The sequence below is a fragment of the Momordica charantia genome (genome assembly GCF_013281855.1).
Source record: "Momordica charantia cultivar OHB3-1 chromosome 10 unlocalized genomic scaffold, Mcharantia_2.0 BLBB01000010.1, whole genome shotgun sequence".
Lineage (NCBI taxonomy): Eukaryota > Viridiplantae > Streptophyta > Magnoliopsida > Cucurbitales > Cucurbitaceae > Momordica > Momordica charantia.
In genome coordinates this window covers 4,297,417-4,323,005 of record NW_028275158.1, presented here as the reverse complement: position 1 = coordinate 4,323,005, position 25,589 = coordinate 4,297,417, and the positions used below count along the sequence as shown (strand labels likewise).

General features: G+C 32.9%; 3 protein-coding genes across 4 annotated transcripts; 2 read left to right on the top strand and 1 right to left on the bottom strand.

The window, feature by feature from the left end:
- Nucleotides 1–486: 486 nt before the first annotated feature.
- On the top strand, nt 487–3,007 carry LOC111008246 (cytochrome c oxidase-like protein). The gene is made up of 4 exons (XM_022280879.2): nt 487–646; nt 1,647–1,753; nt 1,872–1,914; nt 2,732–3,007. The coding sequence occupies exons 1-4, from the start codon at nt 535–537 to the stop codon at nt 2,764–2,766; spliced, it is 297 nt and encodes a 98-aa protein (XP_022136571.1). The 5' UTR covers nt 487–534; the 3' UTR covers nt 2,767–3,007.
- Nucleotides 3,008–4,768: 1,761 nt separating this feature from the next.
- On the bottom strand, nt 4,769–8,148 carry HSL2 (HAESA-like 2). Its single transcript, XM_022281189.2, has 2 exons — nt 5,309–8,148; nt 4,769–5,211 (listed from the first exon to the last, which is right to left on the bottom strand). Exons 1-2 carry the CDS (start codon nt 7,902–7,904, stop codon nt 4,859–4,861), a joined length of 2,949 nt encoding a protein of 982 aa, XP_022136881.1. The 5' UTR covers nt 7,905–8,148; the 3' UTR covers nt 4,769–4,858.
- Nucleotides 8,149–19,609: 11,461 nt separating this feature from the next.
- On the top strand, nt 19,610–21,077 carry LOC111008464 (retrovirus-related Pol polyprotein from transposon RE1). 2 transcript variants are annotated; one of them, XM_022281191.2, is made up of 2 exons: nt 19,610–20,540; nt 20,744–21,077. In XM_022281191.2, the coding sequence occupies exons 1-2, from the start codon at nt 19,610–19,612 to the stop codon at nt 20,785–20,787; spliced, it is 975 nt and encodes a 324-aa protein (XP_022136883.1). In that variant the 3' UTR covers nt 20,788–21,077. The 2 variants fall into 2 exon arrangements, with proteins under 2 accessions (XP_022136883.1, XP_022136882.1); XM_022281190.2 differs by having other exon boundaries at nt 19,610–20,546.
- Nucleotides 21,078–25,589: the final 4,512 nt, after the last annotated feature.

Genomic DNA, 25,589 nt, shown 5'->3' with positions numbered 1-25,589 from the left:
TGCATAGGTAATGGGACACAAGCCCCTTTTGGACACTAAGCTTGGTCATTTATAAATTTTAATTGTTTATAATAGGGCAAAGTTTGTACACTAAAACCATTTTTTAACTTAATATAATTAATGTAAGAGCTATTGCTATTTGCTCTAAAGGAATTTAATATCTATTTTATTTAGTAAAATGTAATATATAGTTTTTATTAATACAAAAGATCTTGAATTGGGGATGGAACCTCCCATCTAAAATGTAATATTATTATTTTTTTAAGTATAAAATGTAACATTTTGTTAATACTAATTAGTAATTACTAATATCTGTTTAGTTAATTTGGTGTCAACTCTTTTTTAAAGGAAAATTGTGTGTAGAGTTTTCGCTCGATAAGTCGATGGCCTTGTCTCTATCTCTCTATCGTCGCACGTGCCGAGATCGCACGCTTGGGATTCTTTCGGCGAACGAATTCTTAATCTAAATGGTAAACTGCAAGGGTTTGGTCATTTTCTCATACTCGGCTAATTTGTGAGGGAGATTCGAAGAAAATGGCGATGGCGACAATCCGATCCAATCTTCTTCGCGCCGCCTTCCGCGGTGCCTCTCAAAACTCTGCTCAGCCTAAACGCGGCTTTGCTTCCTCTGCTCACGATGATGTTCGTAAGTCTCTCAATCTCTCTCGCTAAGAGAATATTGTTTGTAATCGAAATCTCTCTGGTATTTTTGATCGTGGTTGTGTCTGCGCTGCAATTGGTTCACGTCTCTCTCGATTTGCTTTTCTTTATATGGTCAGAATTATTTCTTGTTACTTTTGACAATTTCGTTTAGCCCCTGTATGTTAGATTTCTTTAATTTTTCTGCCCTATTTTCATCTGACGAAATGAGGGGAAAAGGATGATATTAATGATCGAGTCATATACACAAAGTCAGACCTAAATAATTTGATCGTACGTTTTTATGTTCCTTTTAAATTGGGAAGCTTGCAAAGGGAGCATTTGATACTTGTCTGTAACACATTTGATGAGGTTCTCAGTCGCTGAGGAGTAGATTTGATTTAAAAAGAAGGTGAGGAGGAAGACGAGAGGGAAGAAAATTTCTTGGTCGATTACTGAGTGGCACTAATATACTTCTTGATTTCTATAATTAGATAAGAATGCTCAATAAAGTTTTAGGTACATCTACTCCGCTCTCAGATATTAAGACATAAAGGAAAACTGGAAAAGAAACATAAATGTAGTAAGTTTATAAGTGGGGTTAGTTCTTCTATAAACAAATTCTCCTTTGAGATAAAGGGTGTGAAAAATTTTGGAACAAAGCCAAGGGCTTTTTTCAATGACTAACGAAGAGGATGTGGGGGTGATGGACAAATGAATCAATTCAGTGTCATGATTCTTCTGCTCAAATTCGTGTTGAAGTGAATTTATTTTCCTTTGATTTGCCAAAAAATATACTTGCTGGTTCTTTACTTTGACTAGGTACAATTATGTATTGTTATTTCAAGTACTATTTCTGACTTATAGTGGACAAGTAGCAAGTTCGATAAGAAATTGTATGCAGGAGTGCAATAAAGCTCCTTTTTTATGATATATCTTCTTCCTTTATGTTCATACTGCATATGTTTTATTTCTTATACGGACTTTCTTTCTTGATGTGATGTCAGGTGAGACGGCAAAGTGGGAGAAGATTACTTATGCAGGCATTATAGCTTGCACAACTTTAGCATTCTATAATTTATCAAAGGGCCACCCCCACCATGAAGAGCCTCCTGTGAGCTATAGCTTCAGTCAATTTATTTTTCCCTCCACATCTCAATATCTTAGTTTCACTATGCATTGTACTCTCATATGTGTCCCATTTATATTTGTTTTGTTTTCATTTTATGCAGGCATATCCCTATTTACACATACGCAATAAAGAGTTCCCATGGGGTAAGCTTCCACTTCATTACAAGTTTATGGCATCTTTTATATCTCATTGCAGTTGATAAGGGAGCTATAGAACTGGGTACTGTAGTGGTGATGTCATTTAGTTTTATTGTCTTCCTCCTAAAAAATGGTATGTTGTATTCTCCTTGCATTTGTTTTATATTTTCAAAAATATACAAACTCTGTATTGCACAAGTATTTCACTATTCATTTTTTAAAGCAATTAACCAAAATGTCTCATAAAAAAAAAACAATTAATCAAATGCATTATCCCCAATTAGTGGTTTATAGTGCAAGTATTTTTTTTTTCCATAGATTTGACTTTTAAACAAAATGTAGTAAGCTTCCAATAAATTGAGTGCTTACTCCTCTATACTTTCCTCGCACATAATTATGAATGTTTTTTCGTTATGATGGTTTGTCACTGGTTTTATAGTAATCAGGAAGAGAAAGTGATTAACCGACTTTGTTATCTCTGTTTTTGTTGCTTGAACACAATGTTGGAAGTCTAACCTGGGTCATTCATAATGTTGAGATCTGTTTTTAGTGTCTTTATGGTGTCAAATTGACAAATAGTAGTTTAAACGGTTTCCTCTATATCTGTTGGTTGATCATCCCAGGGTTTTATGGATACTACTTTTTGAACTGTTAAGAAGCTGTTTTCAAAAACTGTTTTCTGCTTTTTAGAATAAAAGTTCTATGGTACTAATCAAAAGCAGCAATTTATTGATGATCTATGGTAACCATGCATTTTTTTAATTAAAAAAAGATCAGCACCAAGATGTTAAGTTTTGTTTTTCCTTGATCCCTCTTCTATCAGGTCCTGATGGTCTCTTTGAGACGAAGGAACACTAAGAGGACTATCCTTGGTTCAAGGGGACATCGAGCATAATAATTCTTCTTCCCATTTCGCTTCATATCAGAAATACTTCATCGACTGGTTGGGTTTGATTTTCCTTTCCAAAAGGGATGCTTTGGCCATTTGGCGTTTGTTAAATGCAATTAGGATCTTATGTGAATGTTGGTTCAATTTTTTGTGTTGTCAAAACTACCCTTCCTGATTAATAAGATCAACTTTCCGCCATTATAAAGCTCAGTTTGCGGTGAACTCTGCTTGGATTGAAATGTGTTCGTAATTAATACTTTTTGAGGTGGTAATGGTTACTTGGTAAACGTAAGGAATTGTTAGGTTTATCGACAAAATTGGAACAAGAGCTATAATTCGTGTGTATATATATATTATAGAATAAGCAAATACAAAAACAAAGGGAAGATTCTCCCCTGAAAGATTCTCATGGTAAGACTTAATTACTAGACCATCAAAATTAGAAAATTGGGGACGAATTTGTTTGGTATGCTTTCGCCTTTCTTGAAAACACATTCAATTCAAGTTTAAAAAACATGAAGAAGGTCTCAAAAACTACTTTTTATAAGATGAATTGCAAAAACAAAAAGGCAAAAAGGAAAGAGAAAAAATTCAGAAAAGAGCGAGTGTTTAGAAACAGAAAATAGAGAATCAAACGAGGCCAATCAAGCAAGAAAGGAAAAAAGATAGAGAGCAAAATTAGATCACGAGAAAGAAAAAAAGATAGATTGAGGAATATATTGTGCGATAGGTGAACTGAATTGTGTGCTTAATAAGGAATCATTGTGGTTTTTTTGGTGGCTTTGGATCGAATAACTAATAAAATTGATTAGCGAGAGAGATGAAAGATTCTGTTTGGTGTGAGAGAATAAAGAGAGGAAAAGATGATATGGGAGAACCAAAGGCCTTTTTTGGAGGTAGAGAGAGAAAAAAAGATGAAAAGAGAAAAAGGTGCGCAAGAACAAATATAAAATTTTGGCACATCATTTAAAATGGATCATGTAAACTTTGAGTTCGTTATCTATCTCTTTGTCAATCTGAATGTAGCTCTAGTTAAGACATGTATCTGTTTAATTTTAAAGCTAATAGAGTTGATGTATGCGTGTACTATATGAATAGCGAGTAAATTTATCTTTCTAATGATATATCACGTTCACAGTGTGATTTTGATTACCATTTATAATCAAATTTTTATTTTTTCAACGACCCTTGAGAGTGATTGAACTTTCAAGTGTTTCAATTCATCTCACCTATCATCACTTCAATTATAATACTTTTACTCATGGTTAAGCTCTCTCTGCTCCATATATTTTGCACATACCACAATGAACAACCACTTTTCAAAACCAAAATTGAATATAATTTTCAAAGACCAATCAAACATGATTAAAACTAATAAGATAAAGTTAGAATAATTACTTGACATAACTACCTGTAGTTAAGGTAAACATGATCACAATAAAAATCATATTACAATGAGGTGAAATGAAAACTAAGGTAATATATTATTATTTAGACAATGATATTTAGTCATGATACAATTTTACTTATACGCATCTAATTTGTACTAACATAATAAATCATCAATATCACAATCTCGATACTTCTTACCTACAACTCACATGTGCTTACTTGAAAACTAGTCATGAACCACACATACGACACTATCCATCTCAATTAGGATAACATTCAATTAACCTCATAGTCTAAGCTAATTGGTTGAAAATTGAGGAAATTTTAAGACGATCCACCCACATCCTTGACACTTCTCATTGTGACAATGACCCAGCTTAATCATACAATTAAATAGTTAATCTGCCCCCTAACCACTCTCCATTAACTTTTTGGGATGAGCCAAGCTTCCTACACACAAATTTATAGTCTAATACTTCTTTTTGTTCAATTTTTTTCATTTGTTATAATCTCAAATAACTAATTAATAAATTTCAGATCAATAAATTCAATAAAAAAAACATATATAAGCACATGAAATTCTAAATACTAGTCACGATTAATTTCATTCAACAACAAAATTAGGACACTGTGTATTCACATTCACTAAAAGAAAACAAAATTTATAGTTCAAGATTTGGGACGAACCAATTTGCTATCCCTTATCAACTCAACCACTCTTCTCATGGAAGGTCTGTCATTTGGCAAAGGAGAAGTGCAAAGCATTGCCACATCCAACATTTTGGCTATTTCTTCAATCTCACATGTCGATGGATCCAACTTTTCATCAATAATATCGTCTAAACTCATTGCCTTCTCATCCTCTTCGTCTGATAGAGCAACTTCAGTCACCCATTTCACAAGATCTCTGTTCTCTCCAAACCACGGATCGTTCGGCCGCTTCCCAGTCACCAACTCCATTAGAACCACCCCAAAGCTATACACGTCGCTCTTCTCCGTCACTTTCATGGTGTACCCATACTCTGCAAATCAAAACGTTAAGAAAATGAATAAAGCGCCTTTTGAGTTGAATGGTGATTTAACATGCCATGCTATATCAGGTCCTCGTTTGTTACTCACCAGGGGCGATATAGCCGTAGGAGCCAGCGACGCGAGACATTAGACCACCGTCGTCGTCCTCTGCATGCTGCTGCAGCGTCTTGGCTAATCCGAAATCGGCGACCCGAGGCTGAAATTCTCCGTCCAAGAGAATGTTGTTGCTCTTAACGTCGCGGTGGATTATCGGGGGGACGCAGTCGTGGTGGAGGTAAGCCAATCCCTGAGCCGCTCCGATGGCTATGTCGAATCGTTTCGACCAATCCGATAGAGCTTCCAATTTGCGTAAGTGAAGAACATCTCCCAAGCTCCCATTCTCCATATACTCGTACACAAGAATTCTGTTTCCTTCGCCATTGCTACAACTGAACAGCAATTTCACGATGTTCGCATGCCGGATCCGACCCAGTGTCTCAACTTCGGACTCGAAAACTCCCTCTGTATCCAATTTGTTGTGGCCTCCCCAGAGACTCTTCACGGCGACGGTGTGACCCGTTTTCAGACCCACCTTGAAAACAGTACCCGACCCGCCCGACCCGATTACGTTGGAGCTCGTCAGGTGCGGAATTACATCTTCCTCGTCGAACCCGACCCGTTGGAATTTTGTTACATTCCATGGAGATTTCGATTTGCGGAAGAGATTGAGCTTGAATTTGATTACCCAGATGAGAGACCCGACGAGGAGGACGGCGAGAACCGAGAGGACGACCACGACATAGAAAGCGGTGGGCTTGGATTTCGGGCACGGTTTCAGCGGTTTCAAATCCGGGCTACAGAGACCCGGATTACCCAGTAGGCTTCCGACGAAGAGTTCGTTGTTGAAGCCGGAAGGAACTTTTCCGTTCAATTTGTTGCCGGATAAGTTGAATTGGTTCAAATTCAGCTTCGTCAGTTCCTCGGGGATTTCGCCGGAAAGTGAATTTGCTGAGAGATCTAGGTACGCTAACACGGGTAAATCGCCGAGTTGAGACGGAATCTCGCCGGAAAATTGGTTGTGGGAGAGATTCAAGTCGGTTAATTCTTTCCACGGCGTGACTGATTTGAGAATTTCACCGGCGAACGCGTTTTCTTGCATGTCGAGCTTTTGGAGTTTCTTCAAATCCGTTATACAGGAAGGAATGTTGCCGGAGAATCTATTCCTGCTGACGTCAAACCGTACGAGTTCCCGCAGTTTGCAAATCTCCACCGGCAATTGGCCGGAGAAGTTATTACCAGAAATCAACAACACGGTGAGAGCGCGAGCGCCGCTTATCGCCGGCGGAACAGAGCCCTGAAACAGGTTGTTCGACAATTGAACTCGATCAAGCCGAGAAAGATTCCAGAACGAATTCGGTACCTCGCCGGAAAGTTGATTGTTCTCAATTCTGACATAATTCAGAGAATCGCAATCGCCGTACGATTCTGAGAAATTTCCCGAGAAACTGTTGTCGAATAAAACAAGCCTCTGAAGTTGCTTTCTATGGCAGAGGAACTTCGGCACTTCACCATCGAAATTGTTGGAGGAAACATCAATCTCAACCAAATTCGAATTCAAACCAAGATTTCCGGGAAGTTTACCGGAAAGGCTATTGTTGAAAAGTTTCAATCTGTAAAGATTCGGGTTAGAAGCTACACTCTCCGGGACCTCGCCTTCGAGGAAATTGTCATTGAGATACAAAACCTGAAGAGGGAGCGCAGCGATTTTTTCAGACAATTTTCCGGTGAGATTGTTCTGCGACACGTCCAGAGAAAACAGAGTAGTCAAATTACCAATGCTCTCCGGCAACTCACCGGAGATTCGGTTGTTATAGAGCTGAATCGTCTCTATGCTCCTCAGTCCGCCGATTGAATCCGGGATCGGACCCGAAATGGAATTGTTAGATAAATCAAGGTTGGTGAGCAGAGCAAGGTTTCCGATGGAATCAGGGATGGGCCCGATGAGATTCGAGGTGGGTAAGAACATGTTAACGAGCTTTTTCAGATTTCCGAATTCGGAAGGTATCGGACTCGGCTTGTAATTGTTATAAGCGATGGCCAATTCCGCTAACTCACTGAGATTTCCCAAAACAGAGGGCACCGGCCCGTCGAGCAGATTTGAACTCAATCGAAGTACTTTCAGCGCCGGTAATCGCCCAATACTCTCTGGAATGTCTCCCGTAAAATTGTTGCTAGAGAGATCAAGAATTTGCAGTTCTCTGAAGTCAGGGGAAAACTCCGGCAACTTTCCGACGAATAAGTTACCGGTGAGATTGAGTAGGTAGAGGTGAGAGCAGAGAGACAATGAGCGGGACAGTAGAGTTCCATTGATGTAGTCGTTGGCGAGAGAAAGGTTTTTAAGCGTCGGAATCCGGCAAAAATCATACGGAAATTTGCCGGCGATACCAAAACCACTCAAATCGATCGAAACAACGGACGAACTATTAGAATCGCAGGTGATCCCTGTCCAATTACAGGGATTTCGAGCCTCGTTCTGAACCCAATTCTTCAAACAACCATTGGGATCAACGAGATGGGTATTTTTCACCCGAATCAGAACATCGGAGTCGGCATCCAAGAACAGACCGAGAGCGAAGAATTGGGAAATCAAAACGAAAAAGAAAAGAAACAGAGACGATGGTTGTCGAAGGTTGAGAAGTACCATTTTGGACTGTGGGTGTTGCAACTCAAAAGTGAGAGGAAAACATTTTTTGAGAGATCTTATTCTTGATTTGTTGGGATGAGAGAGGATTGGGTTTTATAAGTGGGTTTGTGTGGAAATGGAGAGAATTTGAAAAGGACGAGATGATGAAGAAGAAGAGGTTGGAAAGATGAGATTTTTTTCAAAGATTTGGGGTGAAATTTCAACGCGTTCACATGGAATATGTTTTGATTTATGATCTGTTTTGTTATAATGGGGAGAGAAAATAATGAGTTTCAGTTTTATTAATGAGTGGTAGAGCGAGAGAAAACAGAGAGAAAGATGGGTAATTCGTAATTACAGCCTACAAGACAGTGTATTTAATTTGCATGTTATGTTACTAAAAACTAAAACCCCCCAAGTGAAACGTGATTCGTTTGTCTTTTTCGGAAAAGAACAAGATAAAATTGGGGAAAGTTTTTTTTTTTTTTTTTAAATAGAAAAATGGTGGAAAGTTGTGTTGTGTTATTTGGCGTGAAAATGGAATGGCTGGATTTGTTTTCACAGATAAGAAAAATGGAATCATTTCTAAGATGAAAGAATAAATTCATTTGCCAATTTCAATGCAAGAAGCAGAATATAAACCCATCATATCACGTTTTTTTTATTTTATTTTGTGGACCTTTTTTTAATTATTCTAACCTTTATTTTAGTTAAAATAATCTGAACATACATCTATGTGGATAAGATTTTTTTTTATATATAAATTAAGAAAACATTGCATGATATTCAGTTGACAAAATATGAGTTTTAGAACACTTTTGAGAGTGGTATCAAAGGTAGGAGATTTTGGGCCAACATGTTTTTTAAATGCTAGTATCTAACATGTTTGAAATTTCATATGTCTGAAATTTTAGATATCTAGCATTTTCAAATAGATATGTTTATTTTATAGGAAAATTTATAAAGATGTTTGAAAATATTTAGATAGCCACATTTATTTTACGAGATTTATTCTTGGAGATGTGTTAAAATTATACAATGTTCCAAAAATGTCGTTGAATATTTATTTAATCGATACATTCATTTAATATAATAAATATATTTTTATTACTTTAATAATTTGTTTTTATATGTTATTTTGTAGAACAAATTAATTCATATTAATTTGATATAGATTCATTTTTCACTTTAATATTTTTCCAAAAGACAATATCTTACATGAAATTTATTTATATTGAAGGGAAAAAGAAATATGTTGCTTTAAAATTATATAATTATGATAATAAATATTATTAATAATATAATTCCTTCAAAATATTAAAAATAAATGGATAAATTATATAATTTAATTGTAATTTATTTTATATAAAAATGTAATGTACATATATATTTAATTGCATCAAGTTGTTTATCAGACGATGAGTACATTAATTATTTTAAAATAAAAATAAATATTTTTTATGAAAAAATAGAAAATTTTGGTGAATGAAAATATATAAAAAAAAATGAAGGGCAAAAATGTAAAGAGCGACTACCCTCAACACGAGAATCTTGAAAATCCATATTTTAAAAGAGCATCCAAAAATTCGTTAGATCCCTCTCGTATAGGCATCTTAGAGTATTCGAGCATCTTACCTGCGAAATAAAGATAAGAATCCAGATATCCTTCCAATGTAAATCTTGGATTCCCACGAAACAAAACAGTCCCTTTTTGTTAGAATCTCTAATATTATTTTCACTCCAATTATGATAATTACTTGTTCGGAAGAGTGCTAAAATATGATTAAATTGATAGTAACTCATCACTCTAAATCTTAGAATTTAGATTTAGTTATTACTGAGATAAAATACATTTTTTTATATGCCTTTGTTGGAAAAATATTGGTTAATGAATCTTTTGAGAAAAGTTATATCAATAATTTTATAAGTTTTTTTCCTACAAAACTAAACCTAATAATGATTAAATTTGGAAAATATTTTTTGACTTTTGATAAGGTAAGAAATAAAAACTACTCAAGTTGAGTTGAAAAGCGTGCTTCTAGAAGGAACACGACCAGAGCTGTACCCAAATTCCTGTGTTAAAATGAAGTTAAATCCGATACCTGGGTAAGAATTCAATTTAAAAAATTTACCATTTTGGTGAAATAAATTTTATGTATTTTTATATTTTTTTAAACACATAATACAAATAATTGAAAAAGCTGCTGCGATAAGAATATAGTTAAATTATATTTGTATTCTCTAAATTTTCAGATTTTTTTTCATTTTTTATTTAATAAATCTTGATATATTTTCATCATTTTTTTAATATACCTAAAATAATATTTTATATCTGATGATACTTTAAACTTTGAATTTTGTGTCTATGTTTGTTGATTTTTAAAAATGTCAAATAAATTCGAAGATCTATAAGACTCAAAATTAAAAATGTAAAGATATATTAGTTACAAAATTGAGAAACTAAATACATATTTGACGGTTTAAAAAGTTCACAAATTTATTAGTAAAAAATTAAACTTTCAAGAACGTGTTCGGAACTTTTTTAAATGATTTCTATAATAAATTGCTAAAATATTATTTTGGTCCATTCCTATTTTCTACTAATTTAATTCTTATAATTTAATAAATCTAATTTTGGTTGTTCAAATTTTAAGGGGTTATTGGTACAAGTCTTACCGGTACCTTTACAATGTCAGAAAATTCAATTTTCTGACAATTTTTTGCTTCGTCTTTCATTATCTCTGACTATTCAACAAATGTTAATTTAATCAAAATATCTTGCTTTATCTTTGTTGTATTAAAAAATAACGTTAACTTAACTCTTCTTAATTTCTATTCAAATAAAGTACAACAATATATTCATATTATTTTTATTTTTATGTTATTAATTATTAATTTCCCATAAATGTTGATAATAATAAAATGGGCAGTATTAATTTTTTCATTGATTAAATCCTAAGAAATGAATTTGGAAAGAACAAAATAGAAATTTTTGAAATTTTACTGATGAAATAAACAAAGAGGATAAATTTTGTGAACGAATGTTACATCTTAACTGTGAATTTTTTTTTAGTACTATTTTAACTCTTAATTTATAACTTCTTTTTTAAACTAAAATAAATGACTGTTTTATACCTTTTAAATAAGTTAACTTATTTAAAAAGTACAGAACACTAATTTATTTTAATTAAAAAAGGAAAAATTTTTTAAAGAAAAAAAAAAGAAGTTTTAAAAATCATTTTTGATATGACTTCTGAGGAAATAAGGAGAGGAGATAGTGGAGAATAAATGAGATTACATTTTGTTAAAAATTCCAAGGAGTGAAAGCGACGCGTGAGGTATTGGTTGGCTTCAAAGTTTTGATCGCTTAAAATTGAGATAAATTGCCACTGATGAATAGTGGGAATCCAAATTCCAAACCATTGGTTGGGGTCTATTTTAAAATATATTCTTTATTTCGTTACTTTATTGGGAAATTTAAAAAAAGTTATGGTAATAATAATAATTATTTACAATCATTATATTAAATATCAGTCCATATGTCAAATATTTTTATCTATGTATTCATGAGTTCAACATCAATATAAAAGGTAAAATCAACATTTTCATTGGTACGAAAAAAAAAATTTGACAAAATATGAAAAATATCAACAAAATATCACTAATATATGCATACTATTAGTATTAATCATCTTTTAACTTATTTAGAAATAGAAAAATGTTTATTTATTAATTTAAATATTATTTATGATTTTTTAATTTTTCTCACTTTTATAGAAATATTCAACATTTTATCTATATTTATATGAAATTGAGACCCCCACATTTCAATGGAGATCGAGATTTAAAATTTTGTTTAGATTCAAGGATAGGATAGGAATTAGGATGATTATCGGAGGGCTTTGAGATATTTAATATATTCGGAACTTATATTCCCATGCCTATCCTTATCTTTATCGATCTGTTTTGGTGAATTGTGAATATAGTCAATCCACTTTTCTCTTTTAATTAAATTTGTAAATTCAGTCCCTTCACACTTTCAATGATATAATGTCTCTCTTTTGAAGCATAAATCTTTATGAATTTTTACTTACATAACAAAAAAAAATTACATATCAAATGAGATATTATTTTTATTTATATATCAACGTGATTTATATCCCTAAATAAAATAGTGGACCACAAGTCATTCATTTCTCCCTTTGGATTACAACCAGAGTTTTAATTTTTATCTAGATCAATTTTTCTTCTTTATATCACACTGTCAATTTGATCCATGATAAAGATACAAATTTTGTTAGGGAACGGTAAAATTTTACATGTGTTTTATATGCAAACTAAATTAAGGTGGGCATACTCCTCCTATATTTAATAAAGTCATGTAACAAATCACATTAATAGAATTAGCAACATATACCGATTATTCTGTGACTGCACCATCGACCCATTGAGAATCATTTCTTCAAACAAAGATCTACAAAGCACTACTGTTTGAGGTTTGCCACTTTTTGTTTAGTGTTTGAAAACTCTATATATTGACACAACCAATTACTATAGAACATGATTTGACACCACTTTTGACTTGTGAATGCTATCCTTTTTGTCTGTAGACGAAGTAGCTGTGTGGCTTGATTATTTGGTGGCATTAAATCTATAACAAAACAACTAGTAGTTGTGAAAGATAACGTAGTGAAGTGAAGAACAAAACAAATTTGCATACACAATGGAAATGGATGTAGTGGGAAACCGAGAGACGAAGTCCAACAAATTTGCAAAGGAAACACAGGCCATCTTGATTCTTGGGAATGAAGTCAAAATATTGAAAGGTCCAATTTTCCAAGGGAGAGGGACTTTGGGAAGTAGCAAAATATGGCATATAGCATATATCGGAGAGGCCAGAAAGTTATTGTCTCTTCTTCGTCGCCGTCAAGATTCAGCTGCTCCCCCCAACACCCCGCCCACTTTTGAAAATTTGATCCAAACACCACTGAATATAATTCCATCAAAACTTCCCTCCCCTCCTGAATTCTTGCATGGTCTAATACTATATGAACAAATATTTTCTTTTTAATTTTGCATAATTCTTACATGGTCCACTTGTCTATATGCTAGTGGACAACGCAGGAATTGGAATTCAGGGGAAGCTTCCTCCTTAGAAGTTTTTTCGATTTATTTTAGTATATGTACTTTTAAAACGTTTATTTTAGTTCTTGTACTTTTTAAAAAGTGATTGTTTTCATCCTCTCATCTTTTCAATTATAATTTCAAACACGATACCACAGTCCGTATATTTATTGAAATATAGCTATGATTTAAAATTAGAGGGTTTTTGTTGTGTTTATAATTTATGTTAAAATTTTGCAAATAGATATCAAAATAGTCACTTTTTTAAAGTGCAGTAATCAAAATGAACTATAATTGAAATTATATAGACCAAAATGAATATTTTAAAAATATAAGAACTAAAATAAAAAAAAAATGGAAAACTCACCACTAAAATGATATTTTAACATACAATCAAATCAATTCACGTGGTACAATTTCAAAATTTCTGATCCCTGCTAAAGTTTTGATCTCTACTCTTAAATCTGTAAAATGTCTCCACTATACTTTATAGAAGCTTTTAACCAAAGTTTATATGAAAAAATATCTATGCTTACGACATCATGCGGTAACCCATCCAACCGAGAGCGATCATTGGATCAAAGGTTCTTAGTCCAAATATTACACCCCCATTATTAAAAGTGACATTGACCTATACAATTTTTTTATGGAATATGACGTCATTTTATTAATTTGGTCAGCATTATTTAAAATTATGTTTACACTAATCAATTAAATTTTTTGTACTAAAAAAAATTGATTGAACGTTTTAAAATCTAGATTAATAACACATAAAGTAACTGCAAAGTCAAAGATTTATACTTCACAATAAAAAGTATAACTGAAGTTCAAATTTCTACCACATTCGTTATTAATTGGTATCGATAAACTAGAAAAGATTATGGCAGTAAAAGTATTGAAATCACTAATAGTTGCATTTATCTGGAATATGATCCCAAATATAAAAGAGTAGTGTTTGACTGCTTTTTGGAATAAACTACTAATCCACTTTCTATCATGTGCATTTATTTGACCCAACCAATGTCCCCTTTTCAACTGCACCATAGTGCAAATTATATTGTTGCCCTTAAAAGAAAGAGTTTAAATATTTCATCTGAATTGGAATTTGAATCAATTCTCTCCCGATTTATCTTAATCCTTCTGCAACCACCCTTAAGATTTGTTCATAAAGAGACTATTTTTTTCTCTATATTCGTGAGTGTCCAAGTCAGCTTACGCGCACCTTGACTAATCTCACGGGACAACCGCTTGACCCTACAACATTTTATGTCGGAAAATACATAGGAATTATTAATTCTTAGGGTAGATGATCATCATGAAATTTCAACATATTTCTCCTCAATAAACAGACCATTAAGACCTGTCTGTGTAAATCTAGGAACAAATTGTACAGTAATGTAATGTATGGACCAAATGAATTTATAGCTGAAAAATTTAGTGACTAAAAAACGTATTTATTTATTTACGTGTGTCTTATCTAGAAGGAGTGAAACCAAGAAAAATACTTATTAAGCATCATCTTGAAAAATTAAATATTTTAATAAATAATTAACATGATTTAATAATTATTATTGAATCGTACGTATCCATTGGTCATTGAATGCCGTCTCAATTAGTATTTAACTCTTTATTCATTAAAATATTGAATGGTAACAAATAAAATATCATGTCATCAAGATAATAAATAAGAGATGACATCAAATTTGTCGTATTATTAAATTATATAAAGTTACTATTAAGAATTTGAAGGTGGTTGTGTATTGTAGTATAATTCAGTGAACAAAGCATACCACCAAATATCTCAAATTGATAATTGTTATTTATTATTTTTTTTTTTTTTGAAAAAAAAAACTTAAGTACTCGAAAATTTCAGTGAATAAAACACACCCAACAAAAAAGGGTGGAAAATAAATCACACCATTGATTTAAGGAAGTTATTTCTAATTTTCAAGGTAAACTGAAACTGTATTCTATGTTTTTGATAATCCGAAAGGAGGGATTCTTTTTTTCTTTGTTTTCTCATTTCAAGTCTTTGAAAATCTTACAAAACGTTCATGTTCCATTCTCTCGAATGTCCCAAGTTTGCTCTCACATTTTGAGAAATCAATTGTTGGGCATTATTAGTTTATAGAGACCACATAATTTAGTTTTGAGCACAACAAGAAGCATGATTAACCTCATGTTGCTATATAAAACGTTGTGCTCTCTAATATTTGGTGCAGCAACTAACCTTTTATATAACTCTAAATATCAAAAATAATTTTCCTCCGAAAATTATCCACAAAATAAAAAATAAATAGATATTAAACTATCCTCGCATGCTCCTAACATGTACACAATTACTCATCAGCTAAACTTCTTTTTTTTTTCCCTCTTTCTGGACGCGCTTTATTAGTCACTCAGTGCCATAATAGTTTGACCTGCATTATTGCTGATAATATATTTCAATAATTATTACATCATATTCAATTATCATTAAAATCATGATAACGGAAACCAATTATTATTGAAAATTAATATATTTTTCAAACAATGTTTATTTTTCCGTTTTGGTAAATGCAAAAGATAGGTGATAAACAACTATATATACACACACATATATATAAATCTTTCATTAAAAAAGAATGAGCCTAAAAGCAAAATTATTTTAAAGATCGTTATACAAAATGAACCAAATATGCGGTTTAAATTAATAGTTCTGAACAAATTTTTAAAATAATCAAAAGTTAGTAAAAAGGTGAAATAAAAGAGTTTATGATAATTCATTTTGATTATTTGGGTATAAAGAAACCTAATCAGCCATTATTTTCAATAACACATAACAACCGAATATTGGGATACTAGCTATTACTATAGTTGGCTTTTACAGATCAAAAAAGTGGTCAAAAGATTAGTATTGTACAGTGGACAAATTTATTTTAAGGTCGAGAGCTACAAATTTAGCATATCTGGAGATAGAGGGTTTCGATTCTGAAACTTTAGACTTGCTTCGTAACGTTTTTTTATTTCTTCTTTTTTAATGAAAAGAAAAAAATTTGCATGACCTCCAATACCCATAGATTCAAGAGTCATGAAACAAAATTGTTATTTATGTCGGAAGAAATTAGAAATGGAAGTAAGAAACATGAGTAATTGTTAAGGGCTCGCACGACTCCAACATCCATGAATTCAAATACCATAAAACAATTTTTTTTTTATTTATGTTTCGGAATAAAAAGAAAATGGGAACAAGAACGAATAAACTCGTTTTTGTTGTTTCCAAAATTTCAATACAAAATTAAGAATGTTATGAAAAAAATAAAAATAGAAATAAAAACAAACAACATAATTAATTGTAAAATACTCAAAATTATTAAAAAAGGAAATTGGAAACAAAAAAACAAGAAACAACAATGTCACAAATGTCTACGTGTAGATGTGGATGAAATGGTAGAAAAAAGGGGATTGAGATTGTTGAACTAACCCATTGTGTTAAGTGGGTCAACATCTAGGGACCATTATTTTTGTGCCCACACAATTAATAGACAATACCCAAATTTTAATTAAGAAAGAAAAAAAAAAAAGACCTGTGACTGTGTTAAGTCAACTTTGCTTTTTGAATGCTCAATTGCACGCCCACGCTGTTGCCATTTTATAACCAATCATTCCCAATACCCAATAGATAGCCCACTCTTTAATTTAGACAAAAAATGTGATGCCTACTTCTCAACTATTATAGGATTTGTACTTTTCTAACTTTCATTTTCATTTTCAATTTCAATTTCAATTTTAATTTAAGCCCTTATCCCTTCAAATCTATAAAATCGTATCCTTATGCACAAACAATGCTGAATCCTTGACTTACCTATAAAATTTTAAAATTTTTGGAATCAAACTAAGCCACAAACTAAAAGTTAAATAACGGTAGCATACTGTAATTTGGTAACGATTTTCTTGTCTTTATAACTTTAGTGGCACTTTTTTAATTCTAGTATTACTATGATGGAGACATTGTTGATACAAAATTTAGAAAAATTTTAAGCATAGTCTTAAGAATTTAAGAACATATTAAAAATCTTTTAAAGTGCAACACTAAATAGCTAAAAATTTTAAGACCAAATTTGAAATTTATCTTATGGGTTATGAAATATGTCCGAATACATCTTTCACTTGTTATATCAAATTTGATTTGATATGCAACAGATTAGTACGCAACTTAATTATTCACCCTCCACTCTCAATCATTTAGTACCACTTTGGTATCAAAACTGTGAAAATTTGGAAAATAAATTTTTTTTATGTTTTCATTATTTTCAAATTCTGAATTTGAATATTTAAATTACATAAAATAAATATATTATATTAGGTTATAAATTCATTTCGTTTTTGATAAAATTAAAAAATGTAAAATATAATATATTATAAAATATATAATATTCTAAAAATAATATTTCTAATTAACATATATATTAATAAATTAATTAATATTATTTTAAATTTAAGTAAATATTTAGTTGGTAGCTACACATCTAGCAGCACAATCAAGTGCATCCTTATAGTTAACATGAGCATAGCTCAGCGGTAATTGACATATATACCTCCCTTCAAAGTTAGAGGTTTGGTCCCCCATATCCCCAAATGATTGTACTAAAAAAATGCACCCTTATATATTCGGGATGATCGGGTCTTTTTGAATTATTTACTTCTATGGGTTCTCAAATTTCTTTCCATAATAGAAAATTGTTAAGTATGTTTAATGGGTTAAATAATTTTTTAAAATTTTAACCTGATACTATAAAAAAATAAAAAAGGGAAAAAAATACGTGGCAACCACACAATCATTTATATATTCAAGGAAGATTCTATCTAATTATCTTGTGGCATCTTTAGCTCATGATCAATTTCAAAAGTATATTACAAAGATGTGAAAAATTAAACAAATAAAATTACCTGTAAATAGTTATAAATTTTTTAGAAAAAATAGAAACAAAAAACAAAATTTTTATCAATTCAAAGCGTGATAATGATGTAGAATATCACCATTTAAATTTGAAGTAACTGGGTTGCCTCCTTACAGTGGAAGGCCCATGTTTGATAAAAGCCCATTGGATATAGATTTCTTTCTTCTTTTTTTTTTTTTTTGAGAGAGAGAGAGATTTCATTTAAGTTTTTAAATATATTATATTTTAGTTTTCAAACTTACTTTTTAAAAAATAATTATTGTACTTATCAGTTATCACCGTTACTTTTTTAAAATTGTATAATTGGTTGGAGGATTGGCCCGTGAAAATTTGGTGGGTTCTAGAAGCTGATTTGTTTGGTAGTTCCATTCAACGTATTGCCTTTTTCTTTCAAAAAAAGAAAAAGAAAAAAAAAATTGTATAGGTGATAGATAATACAATTTTAAAATAAAAAGAAAATAGTGTGTTTGAGCCGTCTCGATAGACGTTCAAATCAACGGAAGTTCGAACTAGTATATAACATCTTTATCTAAAATCACGACCGTCCCATCAATTTGTTACCTTCAAAACGGCGGGTTCATTGATTAACGAAGTTCTCCTTTTCAAAAATAAAAAATAAAAAAATCGTGGCTCAAAGGTCGTGCAGACAATAATTGTTCTCAAATTATTCATGGATTGCGATTTATCCCGAACATGAGAGAGCAAGAAACGGAGTGGTGGCAATGTCTGTGAACTCCTTCTTCCGAGCTCCCAATACCTTCATAATACCAATGTCCTATTCAGACTTCCTTAGAGATTTTGTCCAAATCTATAATACGTGGCGGTGGATTTTCGACCTCTTAATGCATAATATTAATTTTCTCTAAGAAATAAAATATAATTTTTACTCTTACAAATTTGTACTTGAAAGTCATTGGCTTTTACAGCTTTGTTGGTTTCTTTGCTGTGTCTGTGTCCCACTACCACTTTTTCATGTGCTGAATTGTCAAAAAGTTAGCAACTAAAGGTACATGCTCACTTTATTTCCCCACTTTTTCTTGGGGATTCTTTTTTCCCAAATTAATCAAATCATCTTAAAATAATTTTAAATTTGCTAACCCCAAAAAAAAAAAAAAAAAAAAGAAAAGAATGGAAGATTCTTCCTGTTAAGCTCACTCACTGGTCCAAACAAATTACTTCTCTTGTAAATTCATTCATAATGTAACTGATTAATTATTCTGATCAGTTGAGTTGGTTATTAGTTGATGTATTCACAGTGGGTCTATAAATACCACTGCTTTTGATCATATTGAATAAGGAAGAAGATTGAATTCTGTGATCACATGCGGAGTAAACTGAAATGGTATCAGAGCACCATAGTCTAACGACCCAATTGTCTTGAATTTTTTTCTTCTCCTCAAAATGACATCCTCATCGTCAAATCCAGATGCTGTGAATTCTTCACAAATAAACAAAATAGTAAATCCAGGGAGCAAAATCTCAACTGTCAAATTAAATGATGAGAATTTTTTGCTATGGAAACTCTAGATCTCAACAGCGCTTCAAGGGCACGATCTTGAACATCATATTACAGGGAAATCTGAAATTCCTCCTCAGATTATTTCGATTACTGGTGAGAATTCTTCCTCCACATTGACAGTAAATCCAAAGTATCATCAATGGATGAAGCAGGACAAATTGATTACCTCTTGGTTATTCAGCTCCATGTTCGAAGAAATTTTGGGAGAGATGATTCATTGCAACACTGCCAGAGAAGTTTGGCAGATTCTTGAAAACCTATACACATCAAGAAACCTTGCAAGAGTTATGCAACTCAAATCGAAGCTAGAAAACATCAAGAAAGGTAACCTACCTTTAAAAGATTACTTTCAAAAAGTAAAAGCGCTTGTTGATTCACTTGCTGCGGCTGGAAAAAAGGTTACTGTTGAAGATCATATTATGCATATCTTGACGGGTCTGAGAAGTGAATTTGAATCGACGGTTTCGGTTATCTCTGCGAGAACACAAACCCAGACACTTCAAGAAGTTTATTCTCTCCTTCTCTCACATGAAGGGCGTAATGAGAGGAATTCGATTAACACTGATGGTACCCTACCATCTGTTAATCTTACCCAGCAAACAAAGAATTCCAATTCTGCTCAAAGCATCGATGGTCAGCGTCCTTATATGCAGAATAACAGAAGCAAAAACAGTGGCAACCCTAATTTTAGAAGAAATTGGAATAGCAATAATCGTCCCCAATGTCAGATCTATGGCAAATTTGGGCATACTGCATTGAGATGCTATCTTCGGTTTGAGAAAACATTCTTGGGGCCAAATGGACAATCACATATGCAACATAAATTTTCTGGTGGATCTAATTCCAGCATAAATTCGAACATGACAGCATTTGGGAATCAACAACAGGCCTTCACCAATGGATTTCAGCCTAACTCAAATTCTCATATGGCTGCCTTTTTAGCTCAACAGGATTTTAATCGGGATACCAATTGGTACCCAGATTCAGGTGCAACAAATCATGTTACAAGTAATTTCAACAATCTGGCCACCAGCACAGAATACACGGGTGACAATCAAGTTCGGATTGGGAATGGTACAGGTTTGCAAGTACTTCACACTGGTTCATCTTTTGTAACTTCATCTAACTCTCTTCACTCTCCCAATACTAAACCTGTTTTTATCTTAGATAATCTACTCCATGTCCCCAATATCACAAAGAACCTCATAAGTGTCAGTCAATTTGCTCGTGATAACTCTGTATTCTTTGAATTTCACCCTTACCATTGCTTTGTGAAGGACCTTCAAACTGGCCACATTTTACTCCAAGGGAAGGTACATGATGGTCTATATCGATTTGAGTTGGAGAAGGCTGCTCCCACGTCCTCTGACAGAACTGCATCTGGTGTGTCTGTTGTCTCCTCCTCTAGTGTCAATACTCTTACACACAAAACATCTTTATCTCATGATTCTTTCTCTTTACCAATTAATTGTAATCTGTCTTTGTTTGATGTTTGGCATAGGCGATTAGGCCATGCTGCTCCAAATGTTGTTCATTCAATTCTTCGTTCATGTAATGTACCCATCCAAAATAAATCAAAATTCTATATGTCATGCTTGTGCTACTAGCAAATGTCATAGTCTTCCCTTTGTTGATTCAAATACTGTCTATTCTTCTCCACTTTCATTAGTAGTTGCTGATCTCTGGGGTCCTGCCTTTGTTTCATCCAGAAATGGGTTTAAATACTACATAAGTTTTGTGATGTTCATTCTCGATATACATGGATTTATTTCCTTACAACAAAATCCGAAGCTTTTAAAGCCATTACACTTTTCAAAGCACAAGCTGAAAAATCCTTGAATTGTTCTATTCGTCGCCTTCAAACTGATGGTGGGGGTGAGTTTTCTTCGTTTATTCCTTTTCTGAAATCCCATGGTATAGAACATAGAGTTTCTTGTCCATATACATCACAACAAAATGGCATCGTTGAGAGGAAACATAGGCATATTGTAGATACGGGTCTCACCATTCTTTCTCAAGCATCTATGCCTCTTACTTTTTGGGATGACGCCTTCTCCACGGCTGTGTATTTGATCAATCGCCTTCCTACCTCTGTTCTTTATGGTACCTCCCCAATTGAAACTCTCTTTGGTTTCCAACCTCACTACTTGTTTCTAAAAACGTTTGGATGCCTCTGTTTCCCATCCTTACGCTTATATAATCAACATAAAATTCAACCTCGCTCCTCTGCTTGTCTTTTCATTGGCTATAGTAATATTCACCATGGTTATAAATGTTTGTCACCTTCTGGTCGTTTATACATATCGCGTCATGTTTTATTTGACGAAACTGTTTTCCCGTATCTGCAGTTATTTCAAAAACCAACCTCTCATTCTTCTAGCCCTACAATCCAAACCACACTCCCTATTATATCACCAACTCCTTCATCACCATCACCTCAGCGTGACACTTCAGTTGTTCGTGACCCATCTGAATCTTGTGAATCTTCCCCTGATATTCATGTTGCATTGCCTGTCAATAATTATGAAAATGTACCTGCTGCAATACCTACTAATGACTTTGATGAAAATTCTAGTACCACTTTACCTACTGGTGTTGCTTCAACTTCTCAAGCAGTTTTCAAATTCAAATGTTCAGTCCACTGAACAAATGCCTCCACAGAATCATCATCACATGACCACCCGAGCAAAAAATGGGATTTTTAAGCCAAGGATTTTCTTAGCTAACTATACTGCTGTTGAACCACCAACAGTAAAGGAAGCTTTAACCAGTCCACATTGGGTAAAGGCAATGCAAGATGAGTACGATGCCCTTCTCCGAAATCAAACTTGGTCACTTGTTCCTTTACCAAATAATAAGAAGCTTGTTGGTTGTAAATGGGTGTTCAAAGTAAAGAGAAACTTGGATGGTTCCATTGCTCGGTATAAGGCTCGGCTTGTAGCCAAAGGTTTCCACCAAACTGTTGATATAGACTACACCGAGACATTCAGTCCCGTCGTCAAACAAGTTACCATTCGCATTCTCTTTACTCTTGCCTTGTCACATAACTGGAGTCTTCGGCAAGTTGATATAAACAACACGTTCCTTCATGGAATGCTCACTGAGGATGTTTATATGATGCAGCCTTCTGGCTTTGTTCAAGCTTCTTCTTCTCGATTGGTATGCAAACTACATAAAGCTCTATACGGGTTAAAGCAGGCCCCTAGAGCGTGGTATGAACGTCTCACCAGTTATTTGCATACCTTGGGATTCTGTACATCAAAAGCCGACTCTTCACTGCTTTTTCGATAATATAATCATTACTGGTAGCTCGACGTCTGCCATTGACTCTTTGATTCAACTTTTAAATTCTATCTTTGCTCTAAAAGACCTTGGGCAACTGAGTTACTTCTTAGGCATTGAAGTTTCTTATCCCAAAACTGGAGGGTTATTTTTATCCCAAGCTAAGTATGTTACAGATTTACTTCATAAAACAAAAATGCACGAGGCTAATGCCTTATCTACTCCCATGATAAGTGGTTCAGTAGTATCAGCATTTCATGGTGATCCGTTTCATGATGTTTATTTGTATCGTAGCACCGTTGGGGCCCTTCAGTATGTGACGATTACAAGACCTGAGCTTACCTACTCGGTCAATAAAGTCTCACAATTCATGCATGCTCCAACCTTGACTCATTGGCAGGCAGTTAAGAGAATCTTACGTTACTTGGCGGGCTCATTTGATCATGGATTACTTTTATCTCCGCCTTCTGATTTATCGTTACAAGGCTTCGTAGACTCTGACTGGGCTTCTGACCCAAATGATAGGCATTCCACATCTGGCTTTTGTATTCAATTCGGTGGTAATCTTATGTCTTGGACATCAAAGAAGCAAGCTGTTGTCTCACGTTCCAGTACCGTAGCCTTGCCCATGCTGCTGCAGACCTCATCTGGATACAAATCCTTTTATCTGAATTGCGGCTGTCGCTTCATCAACCACCTATTTTATGGTGTGACAATCTCAGCGCAGTGCATTTAAGTGCCAATCCTGTGTTGCATTCTAGAGCAAAACATGTAGAGATTGACATTTATTTTGTTAGAGATCTTGTTTTACAACATCAGTTACAAGTCACTCATATTCCTGCTGCTGCCCAAATAGCTGATATCTTAACAAAGCCGCTCTCTGCAGCACGATTTCTTCCTCTCAAAGTCAAACTCAATGTTCATTCTCCATCGAACATTGGTTTGCAGGGGGGGGGGGGGCTGTTAAGCTCACTCACTAGTCCAAACAAATTACTTCTGTTGTAAATTCATTCATAATGTAACTGATTAGTTATTCTGATTAGTTGAGTTGGTTATTAGTTGATGTATTCACAGTGGGTCTATAAATACCACTGCTTTTGATCATATTGAATAAGGAAGAAGATTGAATTCTGTGATCACATGCGGAGTAAACTGAAACTTCCTTGCACCAATATTATTTGAATAATATTACAACTTGCACTAATATACTTACTAATCATGTATGTACGAGTTAAATTGCATTTTTAATAATAATGAAAAAAATTCACTGTTTCATGAAATAGAACTTGAAAATGAATCACGGTAGATAGACCTTGTTTGTTGCACTCCAAAATTAAGTTAGTTCTTATCCTTTCAATCTAATTTAATAAGTAAATCATATGTTACAAAAGGAATTCTAACGAAACTCAAACCTTTCGTTAATAGATCCATTCCTAATTTATACAGTTGATTTCAAATTGTCTTCAATGATTTATCTAAACATTGGAATAGGATACCATTTCTAATTACAAAATATACATACATATATATATATATATATCAAATAATCTCACAAATATAGACAATAAAAATCTATTGTGGTGACTTTTCCCTTGCTCGAAGAAAAAATAACCGTCTTTTAATTATTTCATTGAGCCGGAGATGAACAACCTTTAACTTTTAAGAAAATTATTATACTTTTAACTCGTAAATTATGCTTTCAATCATGAATAAAGAGAATTGAATAACTTTGTAATTTTAGATTTTTACATTTTAATTAGAAATTAACAAGTGTCAGGACAATATCAAAGATTGAGATGCATTTGCATTTTTATAGCTCGTTTGATAACGTTAATTCAAGTATCATAAAAATATATTTTTTTTATGTTTTTGGAACAAATTGAAAATAAATACAAAGAAATTTATTAGAGTTATTTCCAAAATTTCTATACAATTGTTCTCAAATAAACAGAAACAAGAAGCATAATTAATTGGAAAATATTTAGATTTTTTAAGAAAATAAACGTTATTTGTGATGTTTATCCATATTTAAAAATTAAAATATTCATAAAATAAACAACATTAGGAAAAAAGAAAAGAAACGGAATAGGATTAAAAGAATGAAACGACATGCGTTTTGGTTGGTACAAAAATAAATCACATCGCAGAATTGTTTGTCTCATTTATGTCCTGTCTTTGCTTGTCGTTTGGACAAACTCCACGAGGACCCAACGGACATTTAACAACATTTTACTATTTCTCTACATTATTTTCCTTCTTTTTAAGCAAAAGTAAAAAAAAGAAACTCCATTTGTTTGTTTGCTTTCTTTTGCATCTTTCAACCCACAACAGGGAATGACAAATTTTACTTTAAATTTTCAAATTCATCCATCAACTCATATTTAATTTTAAGCTAGAATATATAATTAGTGAGACAAATCATTTTACAATAAAGTCACATATGTGCAACCAACATCCAACTCTATTTTTTCTTCCTTTTTTTAAATTGTCATATAATTAAGGTCTTTTATTATTATTTTTTTTTTCTGTCATGTATGATATAATTATGTTACGTTACCCAGTGCTGTAAAGAATACTTTTTTTTTTTTGAGAGTTCAAATTAAAGTGTAATGTGTTTCATTTCATGGAAATGTTGATATTCCATTTGTATGGAAATGTCAATAAATTATTAATGTCCATGGATATTTATGAAAAAAATATTTAACTTAACAAATAAGTCATTCACTTTTAAGAATCTGGGCTCTGGAGATGAATACCGAAAGAGCTTACCGGATGCACCATCGACCTCAGACAGCTCGACCGGGCGGGGGAAAAACTAAAAAAAAACGTAGTGGGTGAGCA